This window comes from Oryza brachyantha, chromosome 9 (genome assembly GCF_000231095.2).
Source record: "Oryza brachyantha chromosome 9, ObraRS2, whole genome shotgun sequence".
Taxonomy (NCBI): Eukaryota; Viridiplantae; Streptophyta; class Magnoliopsida; order Poales; family Poaceae; genus Oryza; species Oryza brachyantha.
Window position 1 is genome coordinate 13,678,928 of NC_023171.2, and position 25,372 is coordinate 13,704,299.

Below are 25,372 nucleotides of genomic sequence, written 5' to 3' on the forward strand. Positions count from 1 at the left end.
TCGAACAAATTAACATAGAAATACAACAAAAATCAATAAAAAATATATTAGTGAAAGAACAATATATGTAAAAATAGAATTTCAAATATAAAATAATTATCTATTTAAATATTAAATAGAATTAAAATGAACAACAAAGTGAAGTAAACAATATTATGTTTTTAGACTTTGAATAACCAAAGTACATAAAACTTAAATATAAACTAAATCTAGATCATACGGTCTAGATTTGTCGTATAAAAGAAAAACAAATAAATCTAATTATTGATCATACAGTCCGTATTAGAGTCCATGTCTGTTTTAGAAAATCTAATTGGGTTGTGACTAATGCCTCCATATAAAAGCATATTAATCGCCTCCTCAGCCGTAGAAAGCACTAGATAGGACGACTGTAGTTACAACAAGGCCAAGCCAGCGAATAGATAAATTCTCGAGGAAAATAATAAAAAATCTAGAATGAAAATATATTGAATCATAGAAAAAGAAATAAAATGTTAATGAAAAAAGATTATAGCTGTTAGATCGTATTAGAAGTATTGGGGTATATAGAATAATATAAAAAGTCCATATGTAGATACGGTTTATAAAAATCCAAATTTCAGATTAAAAAATTTAAACTTCTATAAATACAATTTAGAAACATATAGATCCGATTAGAAATCCAATTTCATAATTAAAAATAAAAAATAATATAAAATAGTTCACATGTAAATACAGTTTAAAAAAATCCAAATTATGGATTAAAAATATGAAAATAATTGAAATTGAGGGAAGAGTTCATCTATGAATACAAATTGAAAACATCTAAAACTCCAGTTAAAAATAAGAAAAATTAAGAGAAAGGGCCAACATATAAATACAATTTAGAAGTATCTAAAATTTGAATTATAAATTAAATATTATATCGAAAAGAGTTTATTTACAGGTATAGTTTATAGTTTAGCATACAGGTAAATAACATGTTTTACAGTTTAAAGATCAAAAGATATAAGAGTAAAACATAAAAGTGACTTAAATCTAGCCGCGCGGGCCAAACTGCTAGTTTATATAAATTCACGACCAAACTTTCTTTATTATAATAATTTTAAAAAATTAGTTCAAAAACACCAGTACAACACATGCATTTTAGTCATAAGAATACTTTAATAAAAACAAACCTTTATGATGTTGGTTAGATTTTCTCTTTATTTATTTATAATTTAATATTTCCTCTGTTTCACAATATAAAACTTTTTAGCATTATATATAGATTTATATAGATACTCAAGAATATATATATATATATATAATTTATATATATTTATCAATTGATAAATGCAGATCAAACGGACGCAGTACATTCAGCACGGTGGAGGATCATATTCCGTTTCTCTCGTGCTTGGTAAATGGCAACACCTGCATGTGACCACACCGAGCCCAGTTGCCACTGACTGGCAATGGCATGTCTGCCCGTGCCGTCCATCAAAACATACCTTTGGCCTCACCTCTGTCTGTCTTACCGCCACTCCCGTGACCCCTACATTTTGTCCCACCATTAATCCCTCCCAAATTAACCTCCCAAACCATAGATAGCACCATCGCTAATCTGCACATATCAGCATTTCTCACACCATTAATCCTTTACTTAATTAACCTCCCAAATTATAATACCATTACTAATCAGCACATGCCAGCATGTTTCTGTCCATTATTTACATAAAACATATCTGTACACCTCGCAGGTATTTACTATGTGTCTATCCAAAATAATCTTATGCATAATTGCGTATCAGAAAAAAATCGTTTTTTTAAGATGAATTAAGATATAGGTTATGTGCAGATTTTTTTTTCTGGACGGAGTATATGTTTATCCATAATGCAGCCGTAAACAGCGTGTGCTGGTGTTAGCGTGCTATAAATACGAGGCGCACGAGAGCTAAGCTCAGGACGCGCCGGTGCACGTCACATGCATGCTCTAGTGTAGTAGTGAGGTGGTGAGCTCGGCTGCTCGGACATGCCGTTTTGCTCGGCCTTGTCGCCTCCCGTGCGCCGCCGCCGCCGCCGCTCGCGCGCGCGTGCCGTCGTGCTGGTCCCGGCCGCGTGCTGCTGCTGCTTGCTGCTGGCGCTCGCGGCGCCGTCGGCGGCGGTGGTGGTGGCGGTGAGGCATGACTACGGTGACGCGCTGGCGAAGTCGATCCTGTTCTTCGAGGGGCAGCGGTCGGGGCGGCTGCCGGCGGGGCAGCGCGCGGCGTGGCGGGGGGACTCAGCCGTGTCGGACGGCGCGGCGGCGGGGGTCGATCTCGAGGGCGGGTACTACGACGCCGGCGACAACGTCAAGTTCGGGTTCCCTATGGCGTTCACCGCCACGATGCTGGCGTGGGGCGTCGTCGAGTTCGGCGACGCCATGCCGCCCGCCGAGCGGAGCCACGCCGCCGACGCCGTCCGCTGGGCCACCGACTACCTCCTCAAGACCATCTCCCACCCCGGCGTCATCTTCATGCAGGCAAGCGAGCATCACTGCCACACCCACATTGCACAGATTGCACCGCACCGTCGCCGTTGTCGCCGGCGACCATGTCAGTAAGGCACGGCGGCGTCATGAGAGCGCGGCTCGCTGGCAATGCAGGTGGGCGACCCATGGAAGGACCACGGCTGCTGGGAGCGGCCGGAGGACATGGACACGGCGCGGACGGTGTACAACATCAGCGCGGCGCGGCCGGGGTCGGAGGTGGCGGGGGAGACGGCGGCTGCACTGGCCGCCGCATCCATGGTGTTCCGCGACGCCGACCCGGGGTACGCCGACCGGCTGCTCGCCGGCGCCAGGAAGGCGTTCAAGTTCGCCGACACGTACAGGGGCGCCTACAGCGACGACCCGGAGCTCAGAGCCGGCGGCTGCCCGTTCTACTGCGACTTCGATGGATATCAGGTCAGGTTCTTGTCTTGTTCGGTTGTTCCTTCGGGTTTTTTGCTGCCCCTGTCCCTGTGTCCTGATCCAATGCTTCTCTGGCAATTCAGTGATTCAGTCAGTGGTGCAGCATTGGCTGCACTACTACTTTGGTGCCTTGCTTCATTCTAGGCTTCTAGCTGACATTACACGGCTTTAGTTTAGCATAATTCTTGGTAAGGTCAAAAGAAGTGGTATGACAGTATGACTACACCATACAGTAAATGCTGTTTTACAGAAACATTAAAAAAGTTTATCTTTCTCTTTCTAAAACTCCACAAAGTTGGGTCCTTCATTCACCTCCACATATTCAGAATTTCAGTGCACAGTGGTAGCCTATTTTTATGAGCAAATGGGCCAAAAGCAACTATTGCGTCATGGTCTCATGGAATAGGCTCATGCAAAACTGAAGGCATCAAAGGCTGCTCTCTCGAATTCCAGAATTAGACGATCTTCAGAACTGATCTGAAAGTTTTCTCCTTTTTTGTTTGAACTGAACTAAAATCTCAAAGTTTGCAAAACTCTTTGCAGGATGAGCTGCTATGGGGAGCAGCATGGCTACGGAGAGCTTCCCAGGACAATGCCTACCTCTACTACATTCAGAACAATGGCAAGACCCTTGGAGCAGAGGACAGCACTAACGAGTTCGGTTGGGACAACAAGCATGCCGGCCTCAATGTCCTTGTCTCCAAGGTTGACTCCATAAATCTCCTTCAGTTTCTGAGTACACCTTGTTCTGAAAAAAAAATTCAGAGAACATCAGTAGCTGACATAAGAGAAACGGATGCCAAATGTGTTCTGCAGGAGTTCATAGAAGGCGAGGAGCTATCTCTGCAATCCTACAAGGAGTTTGCTGATGGCTTCATCTGCACACTCATTCCAGAGTCGTCGTCTCCGCACATCACCTACACACCTGGGGGCATGATCTACAAGCCTGGAGGCAGCAACATGCAGCATGTCACATCCATTTCGTTGCTGCTACTGACTTATGCCAAGTACCTCTCCAAGTCCTCGCACACTGTTAACTGTGGAAATGTTTCAGTTGGTCCCGCCACTCTTCAGCTGCTAGCCAAAAAACAAGTATTAATATGTGAACTAATTTCCCTATGACATCTAAATATCCAATGCAGGAACTTTGATTGACTGAACTCTGAACTTCTTATTGTGCTCACTTGCAGGTTGATTATCTGCTAGGAGATAACCCAATGAAAATGTCATACATGGTCGGGTATGGCGATCGATATCCTCAGCGGATACACCATCGAGGATCATCGTTGCCTTCAATCAAGAACCATCCTCAGCGCATTGCATGCAACGAAGGCACACCTTACTACAGTTCATCTAGCTCAAACCCTAACCCATTGATTGGGGCAGTCGTTGGGGGGCCAGGGGAGGATGATGTTTATGAAGATGACCGTGCTGACTTCAGGAAATCTGAACCGACTACCTATATCAATGCTCCCTTGGTGGGAGTCCTTGCTTACTTTGTTGGCAATCCTGACCCAGCACATGTCAGGCATTGAGATTGAGCAATTTGGCATGATAGTAGTGTGACAAAAGTTACAAATAGGGAAAAATGTAACAGGTAGGTTTGTGTTAAGATTGCACTGCCTATTCATAGGATTGGATTGAAGAGCATGGGGTCTATACAATAATGAGAGTTTCTCCCCATGTTTTTTTTTCTCTTTTGTTTTTGGGTTTGCACTGAATTTGTGTTGGTGTGTCAAAGTGCAATTTTACTGCACTAGTACAGGTGTTATTAGTGGGAAAAAACCCTGTACTTTGTGTTTGATATGAAAACTGCTCTTACTTGAAGAACTACACGAGGATTGTTTGACTGTAAATAGTGTCACACCAGAAGAATGGAAGAGAAGTTTGCTGGGCAGTTTGAAAGTGATGAAAATTTTGGATTTTTTTATTATCTAATCTTTCTATTTGAGGGTATAAATAACTGCATTAACTAGGGAGAAAGTAAAAATCTTGTTTTGGAAAGATCATATGGGGATCTTTTTTATAGAAATGTTTTGCACAAAATGCATCGTTTAGGAGTTTGAAGAATCGTTCTTACAAAAATCCACAATCATCTCAAATGCAGATAATTCCAGATCAACTTGACATAATTTCCCCAAACATACCTGCACAATTGTACCAGCATCGTAGCCTGCAACTGCGAGCAGCCATCCACTCCAACAGAAGATGATCGATGATTATCTTCAGAAAATGCCCTCAAACTACATGGCAAAAGAGTTCATCAAACATATGGTTTTATAAAAGATCGAAATATCCAATTTAGAGTATAAACCTGTACCGTCATAGATTCCAGACACGCCGTCTATCTGTTGAAAACCAGTGGCCATCGTGGTGGTTGGCTACAAGGACATCCAATAACCATTATAAACTATATTATATGCAGTAATGGAGACATTCTAATTGCTTAAAACACCAAGCCATCCAGAGAAAAATCCAGTCTTTGTGTAACAAGATGTCCACCTCACTCGTCGTCATGGTGGCGGCGTTGCTCCTAGTCGTCGTCATCGCTATCAAGAATCGTGGAAGGGGGAAGCTTCCGCCGTCGCCGCCGGCGCTTCCTTTCGTCGGCCACCTCCACCTCGTCGGCGAGCTCCGCACCGTTCGTTGGACGCCCTGCGCCGCTACGGCAGCGACGGCGGGCTGCTGTTCCTCCGCCTCGGCCCCGCGGGGGAGCTGGTCGTGTCCACGGCCGCGGCGGCCGCCGACCTGTTCAAGAACCACGACCTCGCCTTCGCCTCCCGGGCGCCGTCGTACAGCGCCGACAAGCTCTTCTACGCCGGACGCAACATGTCGTTCGCGCCCCACGGCGACACCTGGCGCCGCACCAAGAAGCTGGCCGTCGCCCACCTCCTCTCCCCTCGCCGCGCCGCGTCGTTCGCGCCCGCCCGCGCCGCCGAGGCCGCCGCGCTCGTCGCCCGCGCCGGCCGCGCCGCTGAGGCCGGGCAAGCCATCCAGCTCAGGGAGCTCCTGTACGTCTACACGAACGGGGTCATAACCCGCGTGGCGGCCGGCGGCAGCGGCGTGACGGCGGAGAGGTTCCGGAAGATGATGGCGGACACGTCGGAGCTGCTCGCCGGGTTTCAGTGGGTGGACCCGCGGCCGGCGGCGGTGGCGTGGGTAGTGAGGAAGCTGACGGGCCTGAACAAGAATCTAGACGACATGGCCGAGGAATCCGACAGGTTCCTAAACGAGATCCTGGCGGCGCACGGCGAGGAGAAGGCGGAGGGTGAGGAGGAGGACTTCGTCGACGTGCTCATGCGGCTGAGGAGACAAGGCGCCGGCGGCGGCCTAGAGCTCGCCGAGGATAATATCAAGGCTATTATCAAGGTAACGAGAAAAAAAAATCCGCCATTGATGTCCAGCATTGAATATCTGGTTTTATTCGAACCAGAGTTTTCAATGCTGAACAAAAAACGAATAAACTTTGCCAAAAAATTATTTACTCTTTTCTGAAACCTGATCGATAGTTACAGAGTTGTTCCGATTATCGTTAGTGTTTGAGGTAACTGAAATTAAAGAATAAAGAGGTCGTTGTCTTACCTTTTCAAGAAAAAAAAATAGAAACAAAAAATAATTTATGCATAAAACATTTATATATATATATATATATATATATTCTTGACGATCTAAAAGTTAAAAAATAAACAGCCTCTACTCAACTCAAAGCCTATTTCTCCCAAATCTTCAGCGAAAGCTCCCCTTCCATAAGCCATCTATAGACTTTTACCAGGAAGAAATCAATCTGCAAGAATTATGTGCCAATTTCTTACGAGACGAAATCAAAAGAGTGATCTCTCAAGCACCAAACAACAAGAGCCCCGACCCTGATGGCTTCACAAATGAGTTCTACAGAAAATTTCAAAACACCCTGATGCTAGATCTCTTAGACATCTTCCAAAGCTTCCACGAAAATAACATCAGCCTCAAAGGAGTCAACAAATCTTACATAACCCTTCTGCCAAAAAAAAACAAATCCACTTGACATTAGAGACTTCAGACCAATTTCCTTACTACATAGCTTACCGAAATTGATTAGCAAGGTGCTCGCAAATAGACCGAAGAATCACATTGCAGACCTTATTGACCCAATGCAATTAGGTTTCATCAAAGGCAGATTTATCACAGAGAACTTCATCATGACCTCTGAAATGGTGCAATATGCACTAAAAAAGAAACAACCATTGCTAGTTCTCAAGTTGGATTTTCACAAAGCCTTTGATACAGTAAGTTGGGATACAATCATATCAACACTACATCAAAGAGACTTTCCTGAAAAAATGGACAGAATGGATGAAAACAGTTCTCTACACAAGGCAGTGCACAGATTATAAATGGACTAATAGGAGAATCAATACAATACAAAAGAGGAATACGTCAGGGTGATCCTTTATCCCCCTACCTATTCATCATCATAGCCGATATACTCCAAAAAATGGTCCAGAAAGCATACCAAGATGGCATCCTAACGCACCCTCTCGACACAACGGGACCCTCACCAATCCTCCAATATGCCAATGACACCTTAATATTAATCAAATGCAGTAGCCAGCAAGTAACAGCAACAAAACAAATACTGGAATCGTTTATAAACTTTTCAGGACTGAAGATCAACTATCATAAGAGTACTCTCGTACCAATTCATCTGGATCAGGCAATAGCACAAGAAGCATCACATATCCTACAATGTCCCTTAAGTACCCTGCCTTGCAACTACTTGAAACTACCACTAACCACAACAAAAATATCTCATAACATGTTGCTGCCAGTCATTGTAAAGGTAGACAGGATGTTGGCAGGATGGCTACCCCTAACATCGGGAGGATGAATAACTATGATCAACTATCAGCAATACCGACATATTACATGTCATGCTGCTTATGGCCAGACAAATCAATTGAAGCAATTGACAAATTAAGAAGAGCTTTCCTTTGGAAAGGAGAAAAGACAGTAAAGGGAGCACGGTGTCTAGTATCCTGGAAAACACTAATGCTATCTAAAGCGCAGGGGGATTAGGCATCAAAAATCTCAAAACCCATAACCTAGCTCTCCTATTGAAAACAGGAAACATGATCCTCACTGAAAATGGAGACCAGCCAATTGGAAAATGGTTCAAAGACAGATATATGCAGAATAGCATATCATCCCAAATCAAAGGTACCGACACACCCACCTGGAAACTGATGAATACCAATATCCAAAAACTAATTCAGGTAACAACTACCAAGCTAGGGTAGGGAAGCACAGTTTTATTCTGGAAGGACAAATGGACCAATGTCAAATTCATGAGTACTTTCCTCGCTCTATTTTCATACGTGCTAGACAAAGATTGCACAGTTCTATCGCAATACCAGAACCAACTTTGGAACCTTAAACTACACCGAAACTTATCTGCCCAAACACAAGAAGAACTAGAAGAGCTGCAGTTCATCATCAATGACTATGCACCCAACAAATCAGAACCAGACACAAGACAACTGATGTATCCCACCGCACAAATTGCAACCTCAAGCTTATACCAGATGATGACCTACCACGGTACACTCTGGAAACAGTCAGAATACATCTGGTCGAAGGCCATCCCTAATAGCTGCAAATGTTCCTCTGGTTGGCTTTCCGAGATAGATTAAATACAAACGGCAACATGGTAAAGAAGAAATGGAAAGACAACCCACACTGCGATCTCTATCCAGCAATGGAAACAGCGGATCACATCATACTAAGATGCAGAACAGCAACATATTTGTGGGCTACTCTGCACTTATCAAGAAAAGCTAACACATCAAAATCAATAGGTATGTTTCTGGAATCAATAATTACATAAAGCAACCGGCCAACAGGTGTGGAACCAATTTGGTTTGCCGCATGTGCATATACTATATGGAAAGCACGGAACAGCGAGTTTTTGAACAACACATGCAACTGCTACCAGAAATGCTGGGACAGATAAAAGAAACGATCGAGCTATGGAGCCACAGAGCTAACAACGCTAACAGAATGAAGATGAATCAATGGATGTCCCAACACCTTTAACCTTTAACACTCTTTCTTTCTGACCTTTCTTATTTGCTTCTTTTGATTTCAGAGGAGGCCAACAACTCCTCATTTTGTATGTACTTCCTCTGTACCCCAACTCTTAAAAATCTGGAACACCAACCCATTTTAGCAATGAAATGGATACATGGTAGAGCCTCCTCTACCTTCTTACTTAAAAAAAAACTCAAAATTTAAGGGTAAATATTCAAATTATGGCTTGTAAATATAAGCAAAAGCGAAAAGATAAATGCATATATATAATAAAGCTACTTTTAGTTTTTTATCACTCAAGTTTACCCTAAATTAATGCTATTTATACAAATACTCCTTCGTCTTAACTAATTACAATCACCCTCGATTTAATTTGTTCACCTGTAATTTCTTCTAATCCACAGCCTCTACTTAATCACTCTCATATATTTTCTTAATTTTCTTATCCAGCTCTAGAAATAGCTTCATTTTGCGATGAACATGGTATGATTTTGTGAAAGCTAGTGAAGTGAATAAAGAAATTATTTAATGGCTACGACGATGAAATTTTACTTTAGATAAAAGATTAGATAACGGTAAACGGCTTAAAAAACATGCACGTGAAAAATACAAATTTTGCAGAGGAAAAGAACGGTGGGTGCCTAAGCCCGCTTACCAGGGTTACCGACAGCAACAAAAACTCTGGTTCGAACAAATGCTTAACTAAATATTTGGGTATATTTCAACAGAAAAATACATTTTTTTTCAAAATCATATCTGAACAAAAAGTTTTTTGATTTTCAGGACATCATGGGTGCAGCTACTGATACCTCATTCGTGACCCTAGAATGGATCATGACAGAGCTGATTCGAAACACACATGTGATATCCAAGCTACAAGACGAGATCAGACAGGTCACCGGCGCCAAACCCACCGTCGGAGAAGACGACCTGGCCAAGATGGACTACCTGAAGGCGGTCGTCAGGGAGACGCTGCGGCTGCACCCGCCGGCGCCGCTCCTCATCCCGCACCACTCGACGGCGCCGGCCACCGTGCAGGGCTTCCGCGTCCCGGCCGGCACCACCGCCTTCATCAACGCGTGGGCGATCTCGGGAGGGACCCCGCGGCGTGGGACGCGCCGGAGGAGTTCCGGCCGGAGCGGTTCGCCGGCGGCGCGGTGGACATCAGGGGGGGCAGCGACCACAGGCTCATCCCGTTCGGGGCCGGCCGGCGGCTGTGCCCCGGCATCGGCCTGGCGTTACCGGGGCTGGAGATGGCGGTCGCTGCCCTGCTGCACCACTTCGACTGGGAGCTCCCCGGTGGCGGCGCGGACGACGTGCAAGGGCTGGACATGGCCGAGGCGCCGGGGCTCACCACGCCGCCGATGAACCCGGTGTGGCTCATCCCTCGATGCAGAACTATGTGAATGCGAATGGTTTGATCAGGTTGCAAGGGCTAGCTTCTGATTTCACATGTATTAAGCATCCCGGGACAAATTATATATATATAGATCACTGCGTCCTCCAAATTATGCGACAAGCACCTCTGCTTTGTCATAGCATCTGTCGAGAACAAAAGAGCATTTCGCGCCAAATTATGCGGTGCGCGAGTTCGAAGGTCTCGTCTTTTCGCTTAGGCCTACAAGCCGGAATTAAAATTTTTAAATTTAAGTTTGAGTTGATTTGAAGAAATTTTATTGTATTTTATTTTTAGCATAGGTTTTTAGATCGCTAAGACCCATGTATACATAAAAATTTACTCACAAAAATTAGTTTTTAATTATTATTGAAGGTAGAAATCGAGCCTTTGTGTTAGAATCCATTAATCCAACAGGATGTCCTCAACTCCTCATACGTCGCCATGATGCCATCGCCGACGCTCTGCTCCTCGATCGTCGTCGTCTTCACAATCAAGAATGGAAATCTTCCACCACTGCCACCTATCTGATCACAAGTCGCAGCAGAGAAAAACCGCATAAAAAGGTCCAGTGAAGCATCAATTATTGAGGAAGAGAAAAATCCAACCTTTATTTTCTTTCTTGGAGTAGGATGAATCACCACGTCTTCCTCGCCGCCGTCGTGCTCCTCGCCGTCGTCGGCTATGCGGTCAAGAACCGACGCCGTAAAGGCCGCAAGCTCCCGCCCTCGCCGCCGTCGCTCCCGTTCCTCGGCCACCTGCATCTCGTCGGCCCGCTCCTGCACCGCTCCTTGCGCGAGCTGCACCTGCGGTACGGCAGCGAGGAAGGCCTGCTCCTCCTGCAGCTCGGGCGCCGGCGGACGCTGGTCGTGTCCACGGCCGCGGCGGCGGCGGACCTGTACAGGAACCACGACCTCGCCTTCGCCTCCCGCCCGCTCAGCGCGGCGGCCCACAAGCTGTCGTTCGGCTCGAGGAACATCACCTTCGCGCCGTTCGGGGACAACTGGCGCCGCGCCAAGAAGATGGCCGCCGTCCACGTCCTCTCGCCGCGGCGCGTCGAGTCGTTCGCTCCCGTGCGGGCCGCCGAGGCGGCGGCTCTCGTCACCCAAGTCCGCCGCGCCGCCGCCGCGGCGAACGGGGGTGCCGTCGAGCTGAGGGACCTCCTGTACAGCTACTCCAACGCGGTGGTGACACGTGCGGCGACCGGCGCCGCCGGGACGACGGCGGACACGCTGAAGCAGTTGCTGGGGAACGCCACGTCGCTGGTGGCCGGGGTCCAGGCGGACGACCTGCTGCCGGACATGGCGGCGAAGGTGCTGAGGTGGGCTACGGGGCTCGAGAAGAAATATGACGACTCGATGGAGGAGTGGGAGAAGTTCATGTCGCCGATAATAGCCGAACACGTGGAGGACGGCGGTGCAGGGGAGGAGGATTTCGTCGACGTCTTGCTGCGGCTCAAGCGAGAAGGCACCGATGGGTTCGAGCTAACGGACACTCGCGTCAAGAGCATCGTCGTGGTGATCCAACTGTGGAAGAACTCCGTTTTTTTTTTCAAGAAATTCACCCAGTTTTTCCTCTGATCTGTGGCCAACTCTTGCCTCTGGATTCTGCAGGATTTGATCGCTGCCGCAACTGAGACAACGTCGGTGACGTTGGAGTGGAGCATGGTGGAGCTCGTGGCGAACCCGCCGGTGATGGCGAAGTTGCGAGAGGAGATCACTCGAGTGGCCGACAGGAAGCCGGCCATCACGGAGGCGGAGGTGAGCGGGATGGCGTATCTGAAGGCGGTGGTGAAGGAGGCGCTCCGGCTCCACCCACCCGCCCCGATCCTGGTCCCGCACCAGTCGACGGCGGCGGCGGTCGTGCAGGGCTACGAGATCCCGGCCGGGACCTCGCTGTTCATCAACGCGTGGGCGATCGGGAGGGACACGGCGGCGTGGGACTCGCCGGAGGAGTTCCGGCCGGAGCGGTTCTTGAACTGCCAGGTGGACTTCAGGGGGAACGACTACCAGCTCGTCCCGTTCGGCGCCGGCCGGCGGATCTGCCCAGGCATAAACTTCGCCTTGCCGGTGCTGGAGATGGCGCTGGTCGGCCTCCTGCACCACTTCGACTGGGAGCTCCCCGCCGACGTGGACATGAGCGAGGCGCCCGGGCTGACCACGCCGCTGCTTGTCCCTCTCCGCCTTGTCCCCAAGTGCAAGACGTCGCTTGCGTAGATACCGCTGCTCATCGTTCGTCCTGATTCCTGCGCAGTCTCGCAGATGCAGAGCATCCGCATCCGCATCTGGTCAGTGAGACAGCGATCCGATGAACAGGACGCTCATTGTCGCATGCTATTTCATCACCGATCGATACTTCGATACTGCTCTGATCAGAGTATACATATGTAGTTGATGTAAAATGTCCCCAAAACTGCTGGAATCTTAAGTCGATGAAGCTTTGCACTGTTGCACCCTGGTCGCTGCAAAATCGTGCTGTGAAAAATCTGGATGGAGTCGAGAGGAAGAAGACGATCCGTGCGCCCTCTGTCCGATGGGCCGAAATTCCGGCCCATTTTATACGTATGGGCCGTTGTTTTACTTTTGTTTCCGGGCCGGAATAGAGTCTGTAAATACTTCTGGCCTGTGCTCTCCCTTCTAATTTTTCATGAATCAAACAACCAAACGAGATATTACGAACGAAGAATAATATGTCAATATAAATACTTCTGGCCTGTGCTCTCCCTGCTAATGTTTCATGAATCAAAAAAGGCAAACGAGATATTACAAATGAAGAATAATACGTAAATAGAACTTTTATATATCTATATGTTTTTAGCGGTCTAAAAGTCAACACTGAAAAATAAAATATAACAAAAAAACTCCAAATAAACTCTTAAATTATTTAAATTTTGGCTTATAAGCTCAATTAAAAGCGAAAAAAGATAGTGTGAAAACCTACCACGGCAATCTGAATTCGTCCTAAAAATCAAATTTAAAAACCCAAAATCAGCTTCTGCTTAAGACCGAAAAATCGGCGTGTACTTCGGCACAAATAAAAAAAGAGAAAACTGATTTAAAAATCAGCTTCCTACCCTTTGCAGTTTGCACTCGTGAATTTGAGCCTCTCACCTGACAGGTGGGGCCCGTTGTCGGCGGCTACGAGAGGGCCCACATGGCAGCCAGCGGAGGGGCTCTCCCCAATTTGACGACGAAATCTCCTCGTCACGGGGGGGAGGCGGAGAGGAGAGGAGAGGAGAGGAAGGCGATGACGAGGGAGGAATCGCCGGAGTCCGGCGGCGCCGCGGCGGCCGGAGAGCCGTCGGGCACGGCGCTGCCGAGGAGGGGGAAGTCCTGCAAGGGCTGCCTCTACTACTCGTCCGTGCTCAGATCCCGCGGGTTCAACCCTGTCTGCGTGGGGATCCCGCGCTCCATCCCGCAAGGTAACGGACGAACCCTAATCCCCCCCACCCTCCCCGTGTTGTCGCGGCGTGCAAATCGGTCGGCACGCATGCGGTTTAGGCAGAGTTAGGTGCCAAATTTCACGAAAATTGGTATTATGATGGGTTTGAGTTCGGATTGATCGGGGAATCTCACGAAAATTGGTATTCCAGTCCCAAACTACGTGGTGGACGAGCCCAAGGAAGAGGCGGCGGCGCAGGGGCATGATTTGAGGCAGTTCAAGTACGCCTGTGCTGGTTACTCGATGTTCGTGGTGGATAACAAAGACGGCCAAAGTGGCGAGAAGGAGGGCAAGACGTTGCTGCCGTATTGCCAGGGGCTCGAGGTTGGTTTGCATCTCCCCGTGATTACAGTATGAAATCCTCAATTGCCCCCGTATGTTTGTCGGTAACTTGAGCGGCCACTGGCATATGAACTAGTATTTCTGTTAATGCCAATGATTTTGTATTGTATGTACTAAACGAGGAGGACATGTACGTTCAAAATAGCCTACACACTTATTTGATGAGTATTTTGTTGATATAGCATGCGATTTGAAATCCAATGTGAAGTTGCACTTTGGTATCCATAACTCCATATGGCTTGCATTTCATGATCTGTTAGTCTGGTATCAAAACATTTCATAGTATGTAGTTAAAGCCAATGATTTTGTATTGGGATACTAGGTTGTGAATTACAGAACACTTGATCATAGGTATCTCCTAAAAGAATAAGGTAAGTAGATGCTGATCATACTTTCTTGCGTGATCTTTGTATTTGAATTTTAAGAAATTTCTTAAATTTCAACAGAAATTTTGTTTCACACTAAAAATCTCTGGTTGGCTAAACACTGGAAAAGTGGGAATCAGCATGCTAGGGATATTTACGTACATGTATCAGTTCTTCTTTATGTAAAACTGTAATATGATCTTGCAGTGAGGACTATAAGCATCCAAAGGAATTTTTTTTATGCATTTTCATGTTTAGGATATTCAGTTCACATTTGTGCTAACACCAGAAGAATGTTCTTTAATTGTGTTCTCTCTCTGACTGCTTGGTCGTTGAGTTTTGTTGACTTGTCATTGCAACACTGAGAATGATATGAGTAAAAATTATGCCTCCTAATAGTTTCCATTTTACAGTCAAATGCATATTTTCTAAGTATTAAAGATCTCGTGTGCTAGCCTTTGTGCTTTGCTTCTTTCTAATGAAAGTGAAAAATGTCACTGCAGCTATTGGTGGACAGCAGACTGGTTGAGAGAAAATCAACGACTGATGAGCAAGCTACTGCCTCTTTTAGAAAGGAAGGTATGTTAAGTATTTCTCTTGATGCTATAACTTCTTCGTACTTGGTATACTGTTGAATAAAATTTATGAGACTTTGTACAGGTAATAGTACATTTTTTTCTTTTCAATTGATTTATGAACGGGTATTTTTTTAAAAAAAAAAACTTTGTCAACCTGTCACAACTTAAGAAGTACAAATATTGGGTAAATCTCTATTTTCTCAATATTAAATCCATAGATAGGTAATATGCATTTGACAGTGGCAGTTACTCATTCATGTAAATTTTAGCTTGTATTTCTCCATTCAACCATATGTTTCAGTCATGCACATCCCTGTTCACTTGTTAGCTAATCAGGTACAGAAATATATTGGTCTTAAAAAAAGGCTTCAGAAATATTGTAACTACATAGGAAAAATCTCCTTAAAAAATGACTTAGGAAATATAGATTGTTGAGTCAATTTGTAGTAACTTTCAATGTTTTTCTGTATAGATCCATTCTTTGGGTGTACCATTTCTGTTATCGCCTTTTCAAATTGAAGTTTAATGCCTTTACATTTGTTATTATAGCTGCCAACAGCTCTAGGCAACAAGGACAAAGACCCGGGCAGCTTACTGGACAGGATTTCTATGCGAGGAAAGCTGGGTTTCAGATTTCCCTTCTTATCCCTTTCTTATAATTGTCGTACTGATGTATGAGGCTTCTGCAGGTTTAGGAAGAGTGCAGGATTGGTCGCTTCGGGCGTCGCAAAGAATCTAAACAAGACAGCTAATTACATCAAGGAAAACATTGCAGACATACTTTACCCAGATCGTCGACCACCCAAGTAGGAATCATGCTGCCTGTTCATCGTTATTCAGTTTGGAGGTCTTGAAAAAATGCTATGGACATGAGATGGAACTTGGAAGGCCACCTGACGTGCCATATACTTACAATAACCACACCCTAGGCAGGAGTGGTCTGAGCCACATTGAGCTCAAATGGACGGTTTCTTGGATGCTCTGAATTCTTTTCACTCTACTTGCATGATTTTTGTAGTCACATACAAACTAATGTTGTACATGTAACATAAAACCTGCTTCATTGAAGCTGAAATCGGATCTGGTCGGTGAATTGTTGAATAATACCAAACTGTTAACTCGTTGGGAAAAAGAAAGAGAAATGTCGAGAAAGATTGATACTCCTTTAGTGCTGAATTTATTGTTATTCCTACTTCTAATGCTGAATTTGTGTGAGTGAGTTGTTGAATAATGCCAACTGTTAACTGTTTATGTGCCGAGCAATCCAATAATAGCAGGCCTAATTCTAATGCTGAATAGCACGGCTATCATTTTCACCATGCTAAGGTCCCTTTTAGTTTCCAAAAATTTTTCAAAAATTTTCACGCAAAAACATCACATCAAATCTTTAGACACTTAAATAGAGTATTAAACATAGATAAATTGAAAAACTAATTGCACAGTTATGTGAGAAATTGTGAGACGAATCTTTTGAGCTTAATTAGTATAGAATTAGTCATATGTGCTACAGTAACTCATATACGCTAATGACGGATTAATTAGGTTTAAAAGATTCGTCTCGTGGTTTCCATGCCAACCGTAAAATTCGTTTTTTCATTCTTGTCCGAAAACTCCTTTCGACATCCAGTCAAACATCTGATATGACATACAAAAATTTTCATTTCACCAACTAAACACTTCCTAAATTACATGCAGGAAAAACGATGATATGTGAAGTACTGCTAATCTGCTCTTTTGCTCTCTTAATTCTGACGCTGCGCGCTTGCCGTTGTTCTGCTTCTGCACATCTGGGAGTATCCTTGAATGCACTCAGAGATGAACAGCAAGTCTGCGCTAGTGGCGTGCAGAGCCAGAGCTCACGCTGTTCTTTCAAGTGCAGGCAGGGAAAGATTGATTGGAGGACACGTGATGGCGTGCGTTGCGATCCGTATGGTCGCCGGAGCCGATTCAAAAAAACTTGACGGTGCAGATGATTGATGAACGGTGAAGTCGACGTCACGTCAACCGCATGTAAAGCAACGTGCCGAGTAAATGTGGCACCTACTGCGGCACTGTCACCTCTCATCCCCGCTACTCCCTGCTGCCGCAAAGCTCAAACGGCACTCTAGCCTCCGTGAAAAAGGTCCAAAATAAAAGTATCTATAAGCATAAATTTAGATGAAATTTTTTCTTAATTATACTCCACTACTAGCTGAATTTTGAATTTTGTAAAAAAGAATTAAGAAAGTAGAAGAATGATTATGAGAATAAATAATCAGAAGATGAAGATTGGAGAAATAAACCAATACAAAATATGTTTGATGAGAAATAAACTAGTAGGATATGAGCTGTAGATATGGAATAACGGATGATAGTTTTCCTTATATTTTCGGACAAAGCAAAGGAACAAAATTATTTATATATTTGCAGCCTTGTTATTTCGCTTTTATTTATGCTTATAAGCCAAAATTTAAACTTTTAATCTTAAAGTTGATTTTGAGGTATTTTATTTATTTATTTATAAACATGATGCTTGATTTTTCCTGAAAAGACCAAAGAATCACCCCGGAACTAGTAACTCAAAACGGTAGGTTTTTTATTTTTTCATTAATATTGCTATGAATCGGATTACTCAAAACGTTAGATGATTCCTCTTTCCCTGAAAAATAAAAGAGTCCTCTTTGAATTCTGATGTTTTGGCCTCCACGTGTATATTTTCGGACAAAGCAAGGGAACAAAATTATTTATATATTTGCAGCCTCATTATTTCGCTTTTATTTATGCTTATAAGCTAAATTTAAATTTTTAATCTTAAATTAAAGTTGATTTTGAGGTATTTTATTTATTTATAAACATAATGCTTGATTTTTTCTGAAAAGACCAAAAGAATCACCCCGGAACTAGTAACTCAAAACGGTAGGTTTTTTATTTTTTTATTAATATTGCTATGAATCGGATTACTCAAAACGTTAGATGATTCCTCTTTCCCTGAAAAATAAAAGTCCTCTTTGAATTCTGATGTTTTGGCCTCCACGTGTTGGGTATGACAGAAAATTGTTTCGCGTATGAAAAGGGGTGGATTGTCATGAGTCAAAGCCTAACGCATGTTTTCTGATCATAATATGTGTACGTGTACGATAGATGTGTCATATATTAAAGATGTAACATATATTTATATTTATATAGATAAATTACTGGAAGTTCGGTAAATAGTATGCTAAATTTTAGAGCCAGTATTTGACTTATACTTATTAAACATGCCCGGAGAGGGAAATACGGAACCTGAGGGAGTATTCTCCCTCCGAGGCACATGATTTTTGCGAGAAGTTCTCTAGAATAAACTACTGGAGTAATTTGTGCCTTTCAAAGGAACCCTAACAGATATTAGCAAAACATCTTTTTTTTTTCCTTTTCCCAAACTTACATAAAGACACATCACGCATACATACTTAAACAGATTTACGACAGCGGCGGATCCTAGTTTTACTTGAAAACCTATTAAAAACTCTATGCGTATATTTACACTAGGTATTGGCGTATTGCATTATAACTGGATGAGGTACGGGCCCAAGACTTTTATATCAGTCTCAATGCATGGTTTTATGGCAAAGTTACCAAGACTATAAACTAGGCAACCGAGCTAGATGAGTTTCATGGGGATGAAACTCCTCTCTCATCTCATGAAACTTTCCTCATTTAATGACCATGCCAAGTCATCAATTTTACTGATGTGGCACTCTATTTGATATGCATGACACCTCCATAAAACATGTATTGAGACTAGTCTTACACCATTACACATTGGGAACAACAATTCTGACTCAACCCAAGGAGTTTGCTGTGCTGTTTTCAAATTTCGTTGCTGCCTTTTTCCGAATGATTTGCCGAAAAGTTGGAATTATTTGCCTTTTTCCCGGCCCCCATGCAAGGCTGCTGCTGGTCGTCCAAATTGTGAGGTGGTGATCTCGTCCCTGTTCATGGTCATGGGTGTCTATGTTTTTAGTTTGTTCCCCGAATGAGTGAAATACTATATTTATAAATAAAAATATTTAAGCAGGGCCATGGGCCTTTTCTCTAAAAATATTTATAAATAAAAAAATTATGAATAAAATTATTATATCTAAAAACTAAAAGTTAAAAATAAACTATAATAAACCTCAAAAAACAACTTTAAAGTTAAAATAAAAATTCAAATTCAGTTCTAAATATAAGCATATCTGTATAAGTGAAAAGCGAAAGGCCCGTGGACTCATGGCAGCCGCTCCGTTGGGCCCACGCAAGCTACAACGGTGCCATCAGGAAAGCATCAAGACCAGACGCCCTTAAAGCGACCTGAGCTTCTTCTCATCACACACAAAAGTGCATGGTGCACTGAAGAAGGAGAAAGCAGAGAGCAGCAGCCCCTGTTTGAACTTGAAAACAAAACAAACAGCCCACTAATCATAAGTCCACTCTCCAGTCAACGCAGTCGTCTGCCATCTGCCCATAGTGCCACTACCAGCAGCTGCTTAAAAATGATATGATAACATTATTCTTTTTGCTTGTTCATAAAGGTATTTTGATGTCGTAGTATTGCCAGTATAAAGTAAAGAGGAGTGCATGAAGATAGTATAGCCGTACAGGAGTATATTCTGAATCGAGTAGGGTTTGTACGAAAGTTGTTCCTTCTTTTATACAGTCTCATATGTAAGCTTTCTTCTGGTCCACAAATGGAGAACAAACAAGGTTCCCACTTCCATTTGTCATTAGTCATACCTAGACATGGATAGAAAAAAGAAGTGATTAGAGCACTAATAGCTGCACTTAGAGTTCAGATTTGATTTAGTACTTCCCTCCAATTTAACGATTCATATTATTTTAGACAATAACATAGTCTTCAAAACATATCTTTAACTACAATTCTCTATTTACAATATATGCAATAAATAAATATTTATTTTAATTAAAATATTTTTAAGACTGATTTCTACTATTATCCTAGTTTTTTTAAATTAAATATTTTAAAGTTATTAAAAATAAGGTTTTAAAAGTTTAATGTTACAGAAAACGATAAGAATTATAGGAAACAATGAGGAAGGTCTCTAGCATTACCCAATTTCTGCATGCGTTCAATAAGAAATGGCTTTGCCTCTCTATATAAAATCATGTCCATGGCCTGTGCATGTGCCTGAGCCAGAGAGAATCAAGACAGATGTCGAGCACATACCCATTGGAGAAAGAACCAACAATACATTAAAAAATACACACACCTTGGGTTTGAACCAACAAGTTGTAGAGCTTGATTTGGAGCAATCAGCGCAAGGTAAAGTACTCACCAATGAAATCAAACTAAAAAAGTCCATGTCAGACTGTCAAGCCAAAGAAGTACCACACATGACACATCGTCCCAAGTAAAACCACCATGTTACGTACTACGCGTCGGTGGCAAACCTAACACAATACAGGAGTACAGCACAAATGGCCTTCTCCCCGCTCTTGTATTTTTTTATATATTTATGCTTATAAGCTAATATTTATTTTTTAATCTTAAATTTAAAGTTAATTTAAAAAATATTTTATCGTATTTTACTTTTAGTTTTGGCTTTTAGGTCACTAAGAATTCACATATAAAAATTATTTATAATTACTTTTTATTTGCAAATATGTTATTTGGCTTTTTCCATCCAACGGACGGAAGAGGAGAACTAAGTTAGCAAAGCACCAAACAAAGATATTTTCTTCATCATAAAATAACTTTATTTTCACATATTTCGCACATATTAGTATAAAGTAAAAAAACTAAAATACATTTTATTTTATTAAATCCCACTGCAATTATTTCCCAATAATTTTTTAAGTTCCAGTGCATATAGGTATTTGCTACTTTCACAAACATCAATCCAATGACTATTTAAAGATAAATTTATCTGGGATAAATAAGAGAGTGTTAAAATGATCTTATTTTGAAATGGATGAAGTATTTTCGTCTCAAAATATAAATGTAAAAAACTTTTGTGTTAGACGTGAGTATTAGAACATAGCTAAAATTAAAATAGAATAATGTTGTTATTAATAAAGAATAAAGTTGGTGTAGAAATTAACTAGTGAAATGTCATGACTAGTTGAGAAGAGAATGTAATTGGAAAAGCTTTATATGTTGGTATAAATTTTAAATGCTACTATCTTGGTGGCTTCTCCCAAAATATAAATATTTCTAAATTTTTTTAGCAGAGATTAAAGTTGAGAAAAAAATGCTAGTACGTCCTTAATAAATAAGGGTGAAAGAGCAGACATATAAAATGAGAAGACTTTGAAATGAAAAGTCATCATGTTCTATGAATAATATTATTTATATTTTAATATAATATCTAAATTATAAAGAAATTAATATTTTAGACCGGAGAAGTAAAAGTTATTAAATTTTGGGAGCAGGCATGAGGAAAGCAAGCAAACAACGGGCAAGGCGCGTTCGGCCGAACGCCAACATCGTCGGCTCACACACGCATTGCACGCACACCCAGCAATACGGCGCAGTGAGCACGACACCGATCACCACTTCACTTCACCAGTGAGCATCTCACAGCTCCATTAAAAGAAAAAAAAAAATCTCAAGCAGCACAATCGCTGCGTCAGGACGAAGAAGAAACAGAAAACAAACCAATCCACAGCGCACAGTGGATACATACAGTGCAGTCCAAGCAGATTTGAATCCAGTCCAAGCAGAGGCCACCTCCTGCACATCACACACCGGTCCAAACCCCTTGAGCCCAGCTCAAGGTCAGCTCAGCTCAGCTCCCCCCTTTCAAACCACTCCACTTCACCACTACTCCAAAGAACAATTTATACTGCGTAAGCCTCCCTCTTGAGCTCACACGCACACCATGGTCATGTCTTCCCTGCTCGCCGTCGTCTTCGTCCTCCTCCTGCTGTTCGAGCCTGGCTCATCTTCTCGCAGCAATGTGAGCCCAAGAAGAGCATCAATCTTACGCCTCCCTCTTGCTTTGCTATGATATGATGCTTTCTGTCTGTGACCCCAAGAAGAGCATCAATCTTACGCTGGTTTTGGCGGCGTCTCTGCAGGTGTACATTGTGTACATGGGGGAGAGGCACCCGGAGCTGCCGCCGGAGCTGGTTCAGGAGGCGCACCACGGCATGCTCGCCGCCGTTCTTGGCAGGTTGTGATCTCCTCCTCCTCCATGGCTAGAACATTGGTTGGTTAGATGTGTTGTGTTCTTTCTTACCGAGCTGTGGCCCTGCGCTTTGCAGCGAGCAGGCGGCCAGGGACGCCATCCTCTACAGCTACAGGCACAGCTTCTCCGGCTTCGCCGCCGTGCTCACGGACGGCCAGGCGGCGCGGCTCTCCGGTGAGCTCGCCGCATTTCAGCCATCTTGCTGCTGCTCCTGGCGAACCACCCCAATGTTAATCTCTTTTCGCTATCTCACTCTGTTGTTCTTTTTTCTCTTCTCCTGGATTAAATTCTGGCACCAAGATTGGCCTGGAGTTGTGCGTGTTGTCCGGAATCATGTTCTTGACCTGCAAACCACCAGGAGCTGGGATTTCATGGGGGTGAATCCTTCGCCTTCTGGTAGTGGAGTCCTCTTGGAGAGCAGGTTTGGCGAGGATTCCATCATCGGTGTGCTAGATACAGGTAAGGTCACTTGTTTTTCTTCATTTGTAGAACTAGAAATTGCAATTGATGCTCACATTGCAATGTGAGGATCGAGATGCTATTGGATTGCAGGAATCTGGCCGGAGTCGGCCAGTTTCAGGGACGACGGCATCGGCGAGGTTCCACGGCGATGGAAGGGGCGATGTATCGCCGGAGAAAAGTTCAATATCTCTAACTGCAACAGGTTGGCTAGCTCTCGAGACATCAGTCTCACCTCACTGTTTTGCTTGTGAAAATTTGTCAGACAGAATTGTGGTACTGGTTATACCGGTGGTGACTTCTGATTCATGATAGGATAGGAAAATAATAGGCGCGAAATGGTACGTCAAAGGGTATGAAGCTGAGTACGGCAAGATGAACACCAGTGATATCTTCGAGTTCATGTCGGCGAGAGACGCCGTTGGGCATGGCACACACACGGCGTCCACGGCTGCCGGTGCTCTGGTAGCCAATGCCAGCTTCAGGGGCCTTGCCAATGGTGTAGCGAGGGGAGGGGCACAGAAGGCAAGGCTGGCCGTCTACAAAGTGTGCTGGGCTACTGGAGATTGTAGTGCTGCAGACATTCTTGCTGCTTTCGACGACGCAATACACGACGGCGTCGATGTGATCTCGGTCTCCCTGGGACAAGCACCACCTCTCCCGGCTTATGTTAATGATGTCTTGTCCATTGGATCCTTCCATGCTGCCGCGAAAGGTGTCGTCGTCGTCTGTTCTGCAGGGAACTCCGGTCCTTATTCAGAGACAGTGATCAACTCGGCCCCATGGATTGTCACCGTTGCTGCGGGCACCATTGATCGGATTTTCCTTGCAAAGATCAGCCTTGGCAACAATAGTACTTATGTGGTAAGGTGTAATCTGAAGTATAGATTTAAACACTTATGGTTGCAGATGATTGGTAAATTGCTCTTATTTGATGCCATGATGATGCAGGGTCAAACATTGTATTCTGGAAAGCATCCTTCAAAAAGCAGACGTATAGTCTATGCTGAAGACATTGCATCTGATAATGCTGACAATACTGATGCAAGGTAAACTTTGTTATTCTCTTCTTGGATCCATCCTATAATTCAGCTTCTATTTGTGCTGATGTCTTTGCAGAAGCTGCACTGCAGGATCTCTGAATGCTACCCTAGTAAAAGGAAATGTAGTTCTTTGCTTCCAAACACGAGCACAGAGATCACCCTCAGTGGCAGTAGAGACTGTAAAAAAAGCCCGTGGTGTTGGAGTCATCTTTGCGCAATTCTTGACCAAGGATATAGCATCTTCACTTGATATTCCTTGCATTCAAGTGGATTACCAAGTTGGAACAGCTGTACTTGCATACACGACTAGCATGAGGTATATAAAACATTCTTGGATATGATCCACTAATTGCAAAAACTATGGGATCACACGATTAACTGTTGTGTTGCACATACAGAAACCCAGTGGCCCAATTTAGCTTTCCAAAAACAATTGTTGGAGAGCTGGTAGCACCAGAAGTAGCTTACTTCTCATCTAGGGGCCCAAGTTCTCTGTCCCCATCTATCCTGAAGGTAAGATATCTACTTTACTCAGTGAACTAAATTTATCTTTGATTCGATGGTGAGGGGAGAAATAAAATCTTCTTGTGCCATCAAAATCTCTCAGCCAGATATCGCCGCCCCAGGTGTAAACATTCTGGCTGCATGGTCACCTGCTGCTGCCATATCATCAGCCATTGGATCTGTCAACTTCAAGATCGATTCAGGAACTTCAATGTCATGCCCACATATTTCAGGCATTGTTGCCCTTCTCAAAGCAATGCATCCAAATTGGAGCCCCGCTGCAGTAAAATCAGCATTGGTCACAACAGGTAATGCTTATCTGCTTCTCCAAACCAAAGATTGTTTTCACCTAACAACTCTACACCTTTGCAGCCAATGTTCGTGACGCATATGGGTTTGAAATGGTATCAGAGGCAGCACCCTACAAGGAGGCAAATCCATTTGATCATGGAGGTGGTCATGTGGATCCAAACAGAGCTGCGCACCCTGGCCTTGTGTACGACATGGGACAATCTGACTACATGCACTTCCTTTGCTCAATGGGGTATAACAACTCAGCCATCAGCTCCATGACTCAACAGCAAACAACCTGTCAACATACGCCAAAATCGCAGTTGAACCTAAATGTTCCATCCATCACCATTCCTGAACTGAGGGGCAAATTGACAGTGTCAAGAACAGTCACAAACGTCGGCCCTGCCTTGTCGAATTACAGGGCTCGGGTGGAAGCTCCTCCAGGCGTGGACGTCACTGTGAGCCCCTCGCTTCTGACCTTCAACTCAACCATCAGAAAGTTGCCATTCAAGGTGACATTCCAGGCCAAACTGAAGGTGCAAGGGCGGTACACCTTCGGGAGCCTGACATGGGAGGACGGCACGCACACGGTGAGGATCCCTTTAGTGGTTAGGATAATAATTAGCAGGTTCTACGTCAATGCGTGAACAAGCAAGTGACTACATGTATTCACCCATCATAATGGGATGAGATGTAAGTTTAACTCGCTAATTTGTCCTGATTCTAATGGCATTGGTGATTGGTTGGGGGTTTGTTCACGAGAATTCTGCCATGGTGAAATAAAATGCTAATGTTGTTACACAGAATTGGGCAATTAGCAAGAGC

General features: G+C 43.8%; 4 protein-coding genes, 1 long non-coding RNA gene and 1 pseudogene across 6 annotated transcripts; 5 read left to right on the top strand and 1 right to left on the bottom strand.

The window, feature by feature from the left end:
- The first annotated feature begins 1,945 nt into the window (after positions 1-1,945).
- On the top strand, positions 1,946-4,767 carry LOC102709204 (endoglucanase 23). Its single transcript, XM_015840945.2, has 5 exons — positions 1,946-2,482; positions 2,606-2,905; positions 3,455-3,616; positions 3,728-4,003; positions 4,102-4,767. The coding sequence occupies exons 1-5, from the start codon at positions 1,994-1,996 to the stop codon at positions 4,444-4,446; spliced, it is 1,572 nt and encodes a 523-aa protein (XP_015696431.2). The 5' UTR covers positions 1,946-1,993; the 3' UTR covers positions 4,447-4,767.
- Positions 4,768-5,064: 297 nt separating this feature from the next.
- Positions 5,065-5,627, bottom strand: LOC121055314. The gene is made up of 3 exons (XR_005812438.1): positions 5,414-5,627; positions 5,232-5,292; positions 5,065-5,154 (listed from the first exon to the last, which is right to left on the bottom strand). It is a non-coding gene; the product is annotated as an uncharacterized LOC121055314 (long non-coding RNA).
- LOC102709489 lies at positions 5,377-10,628 on the top strand (annotated as a pseudogene).
- A 262-nt stretch (positions 10,629-10,890) lies between these two features.
- Positions 10,891-13,046, top strand: LOC102709769 (cytochrome P450 71A1-like). 2 transcript variants are annotated; one of them, XM_006661404.3, is made up of 2 exons: positions 10,891-11,890; positions 11,987-13,046. In XM_006661404.3, exons 1-2 carry the CDS (start codon positions 11,006-11,008, stop codon positions 12,587-12,589), a joined length of 1,488 nt encoding a protein of 495 aa, XP_006661467.1. In that variant the 5' UTR covers positions 10,891-11,005; the 3' UTR covers positions 12,590-13,046. The 2 variants fall into 2 exon arrangements, with proteins under 2 accessions (XP_006661467.1, XP_040383420.1); XM_040527486.1 differs by having other exon boundaries at positions 10,891-11,887.
- Positions 13,047-13,555: 509 nt separating this feature from the next.
- On the top strand, positions 13,556-16,262 carry LOC102710051. Its single transcript, XM_040527522.1, has 5 exons — positions 13,556-13,794; positions 13,966-14,138; positions 15,025-15,100; positions 15,649-15,715; positions 15,789-16,262. The coding sequence occupies exons 1-5, from the start codon at positions 13,620-13,622 to the stop codon at positions 15,907-15,909; spliced, it is 612 nt and encodes a 203-aa protein (XP_040383456.1). The 5' UTR covers positions 13,556-13,619; the 3' UTR covers positions 15,910-16,262.
- A 5,676-nt stretch (positions 16,263-21,938) lies between these two features.
- LOC102720355 (subtilisin-like protease SBT3.6) lies at positions 21,939-25,372 on the top strand. Its single transcript, XM_040527303.1, has 11 exons — positions 21,939-22,016; positions 22,138-22,232; positions 22,324-22,421; positions 22,548-22,706; positions 22,800-22,911; positions 23,027-23,570; positions 23,658-23,755; positions 23,826-24,065; positions 24,148-24,262; positions 24,357-24,561; positions 24,626-25,372. Exons 1-11 carry the CDS (start codon positions 21,939-21,941, stop codon positions 25,192-25,194), a joined length of 2,313 nt encoding a protein of 770 aa, XP_040383237.1. The 3' UTR covers positions 25,195-25,372.

Bases quoted from the DNA above. Each gene is read 5' to 3' on its own strand.
- LOC102709769 (XM_006661404.3), top strand. From the start codon at position 11,006: ATGAATCACCACGTCTTCCTCGCCGCCGTCGTGCTCCTCGCCGTCGTC. The intron at 11,891-11,986 runs GTGATCCAACTG...TGGATTCTGCAG, and splicing joins GCGTCAAGAGCATCGTCGTG to GATTTGATCGCTGCCGCAAC.
- LOC102720355 (XM_040527303.1), top strand. From the start codon at position 21,939: ATGGTCATGTCTTCCCTGCTCGCCGTCGTCTTCGTCCTCCTCCTGCTG. The intron at 22,017-22,137 runs GTGAGCCCAAGA...GCGTCTCTGCAG, and splicing joins GCTCATCTTCTCGCAGCAAT to GTGTACATTGTGTACATGGG. The intron at 23,571-23,657 runs GTAAGGTGTAAT...ATGATGATGCAG, and splicing joins GCAACAATAGTACTTATGTG to GGTCAAACATTGTATTCTGG.
- LOC102710051 (XM_040527522.1), top strand. From the start codon at position 13,620: ATGACGAGGGAGGAATCGCCGGAGTCCGGCGGCGCCGCGGCGGCCGGA. The intron at 13,795-13,965 runs GTAACGGACGAA...TTGGTATTCCAG, and splicing joins CCCGCGCTCCATCCCGCAAG to TCCCAAACTACGTGGTGGAC. The intron at 15,101-15,648 runs GTATGTTAAGTA...TTGTTATTATAG, and splicing joins TGCCTCTTTTAGAAAGGAAG to CTGCCAACAGCTCTAGGCAA.
- LOC102709204 (XM_015840945.2), top strand. From the start codon at position 1,994: ATGCCGTTTTGCTCGGCCTTGTCGCCTCCCGTGCGCCGCCGCCGCCGC. The intron at 2,906-3,454 runs GTCAGGTTCTTG...AACTCTTTGCAG, and splicing joins GCGACTTCGATGGATATCAG to GATGAGCTGCTATGGGGAGC. The intron at 3,617-3,727 runs GTTGACTCCATA...TGTGTTCTGCAG, and splicing joins TCAATGTCCTTGTCTCCAAG to GAGTTCATAGAAGGCGAGGA.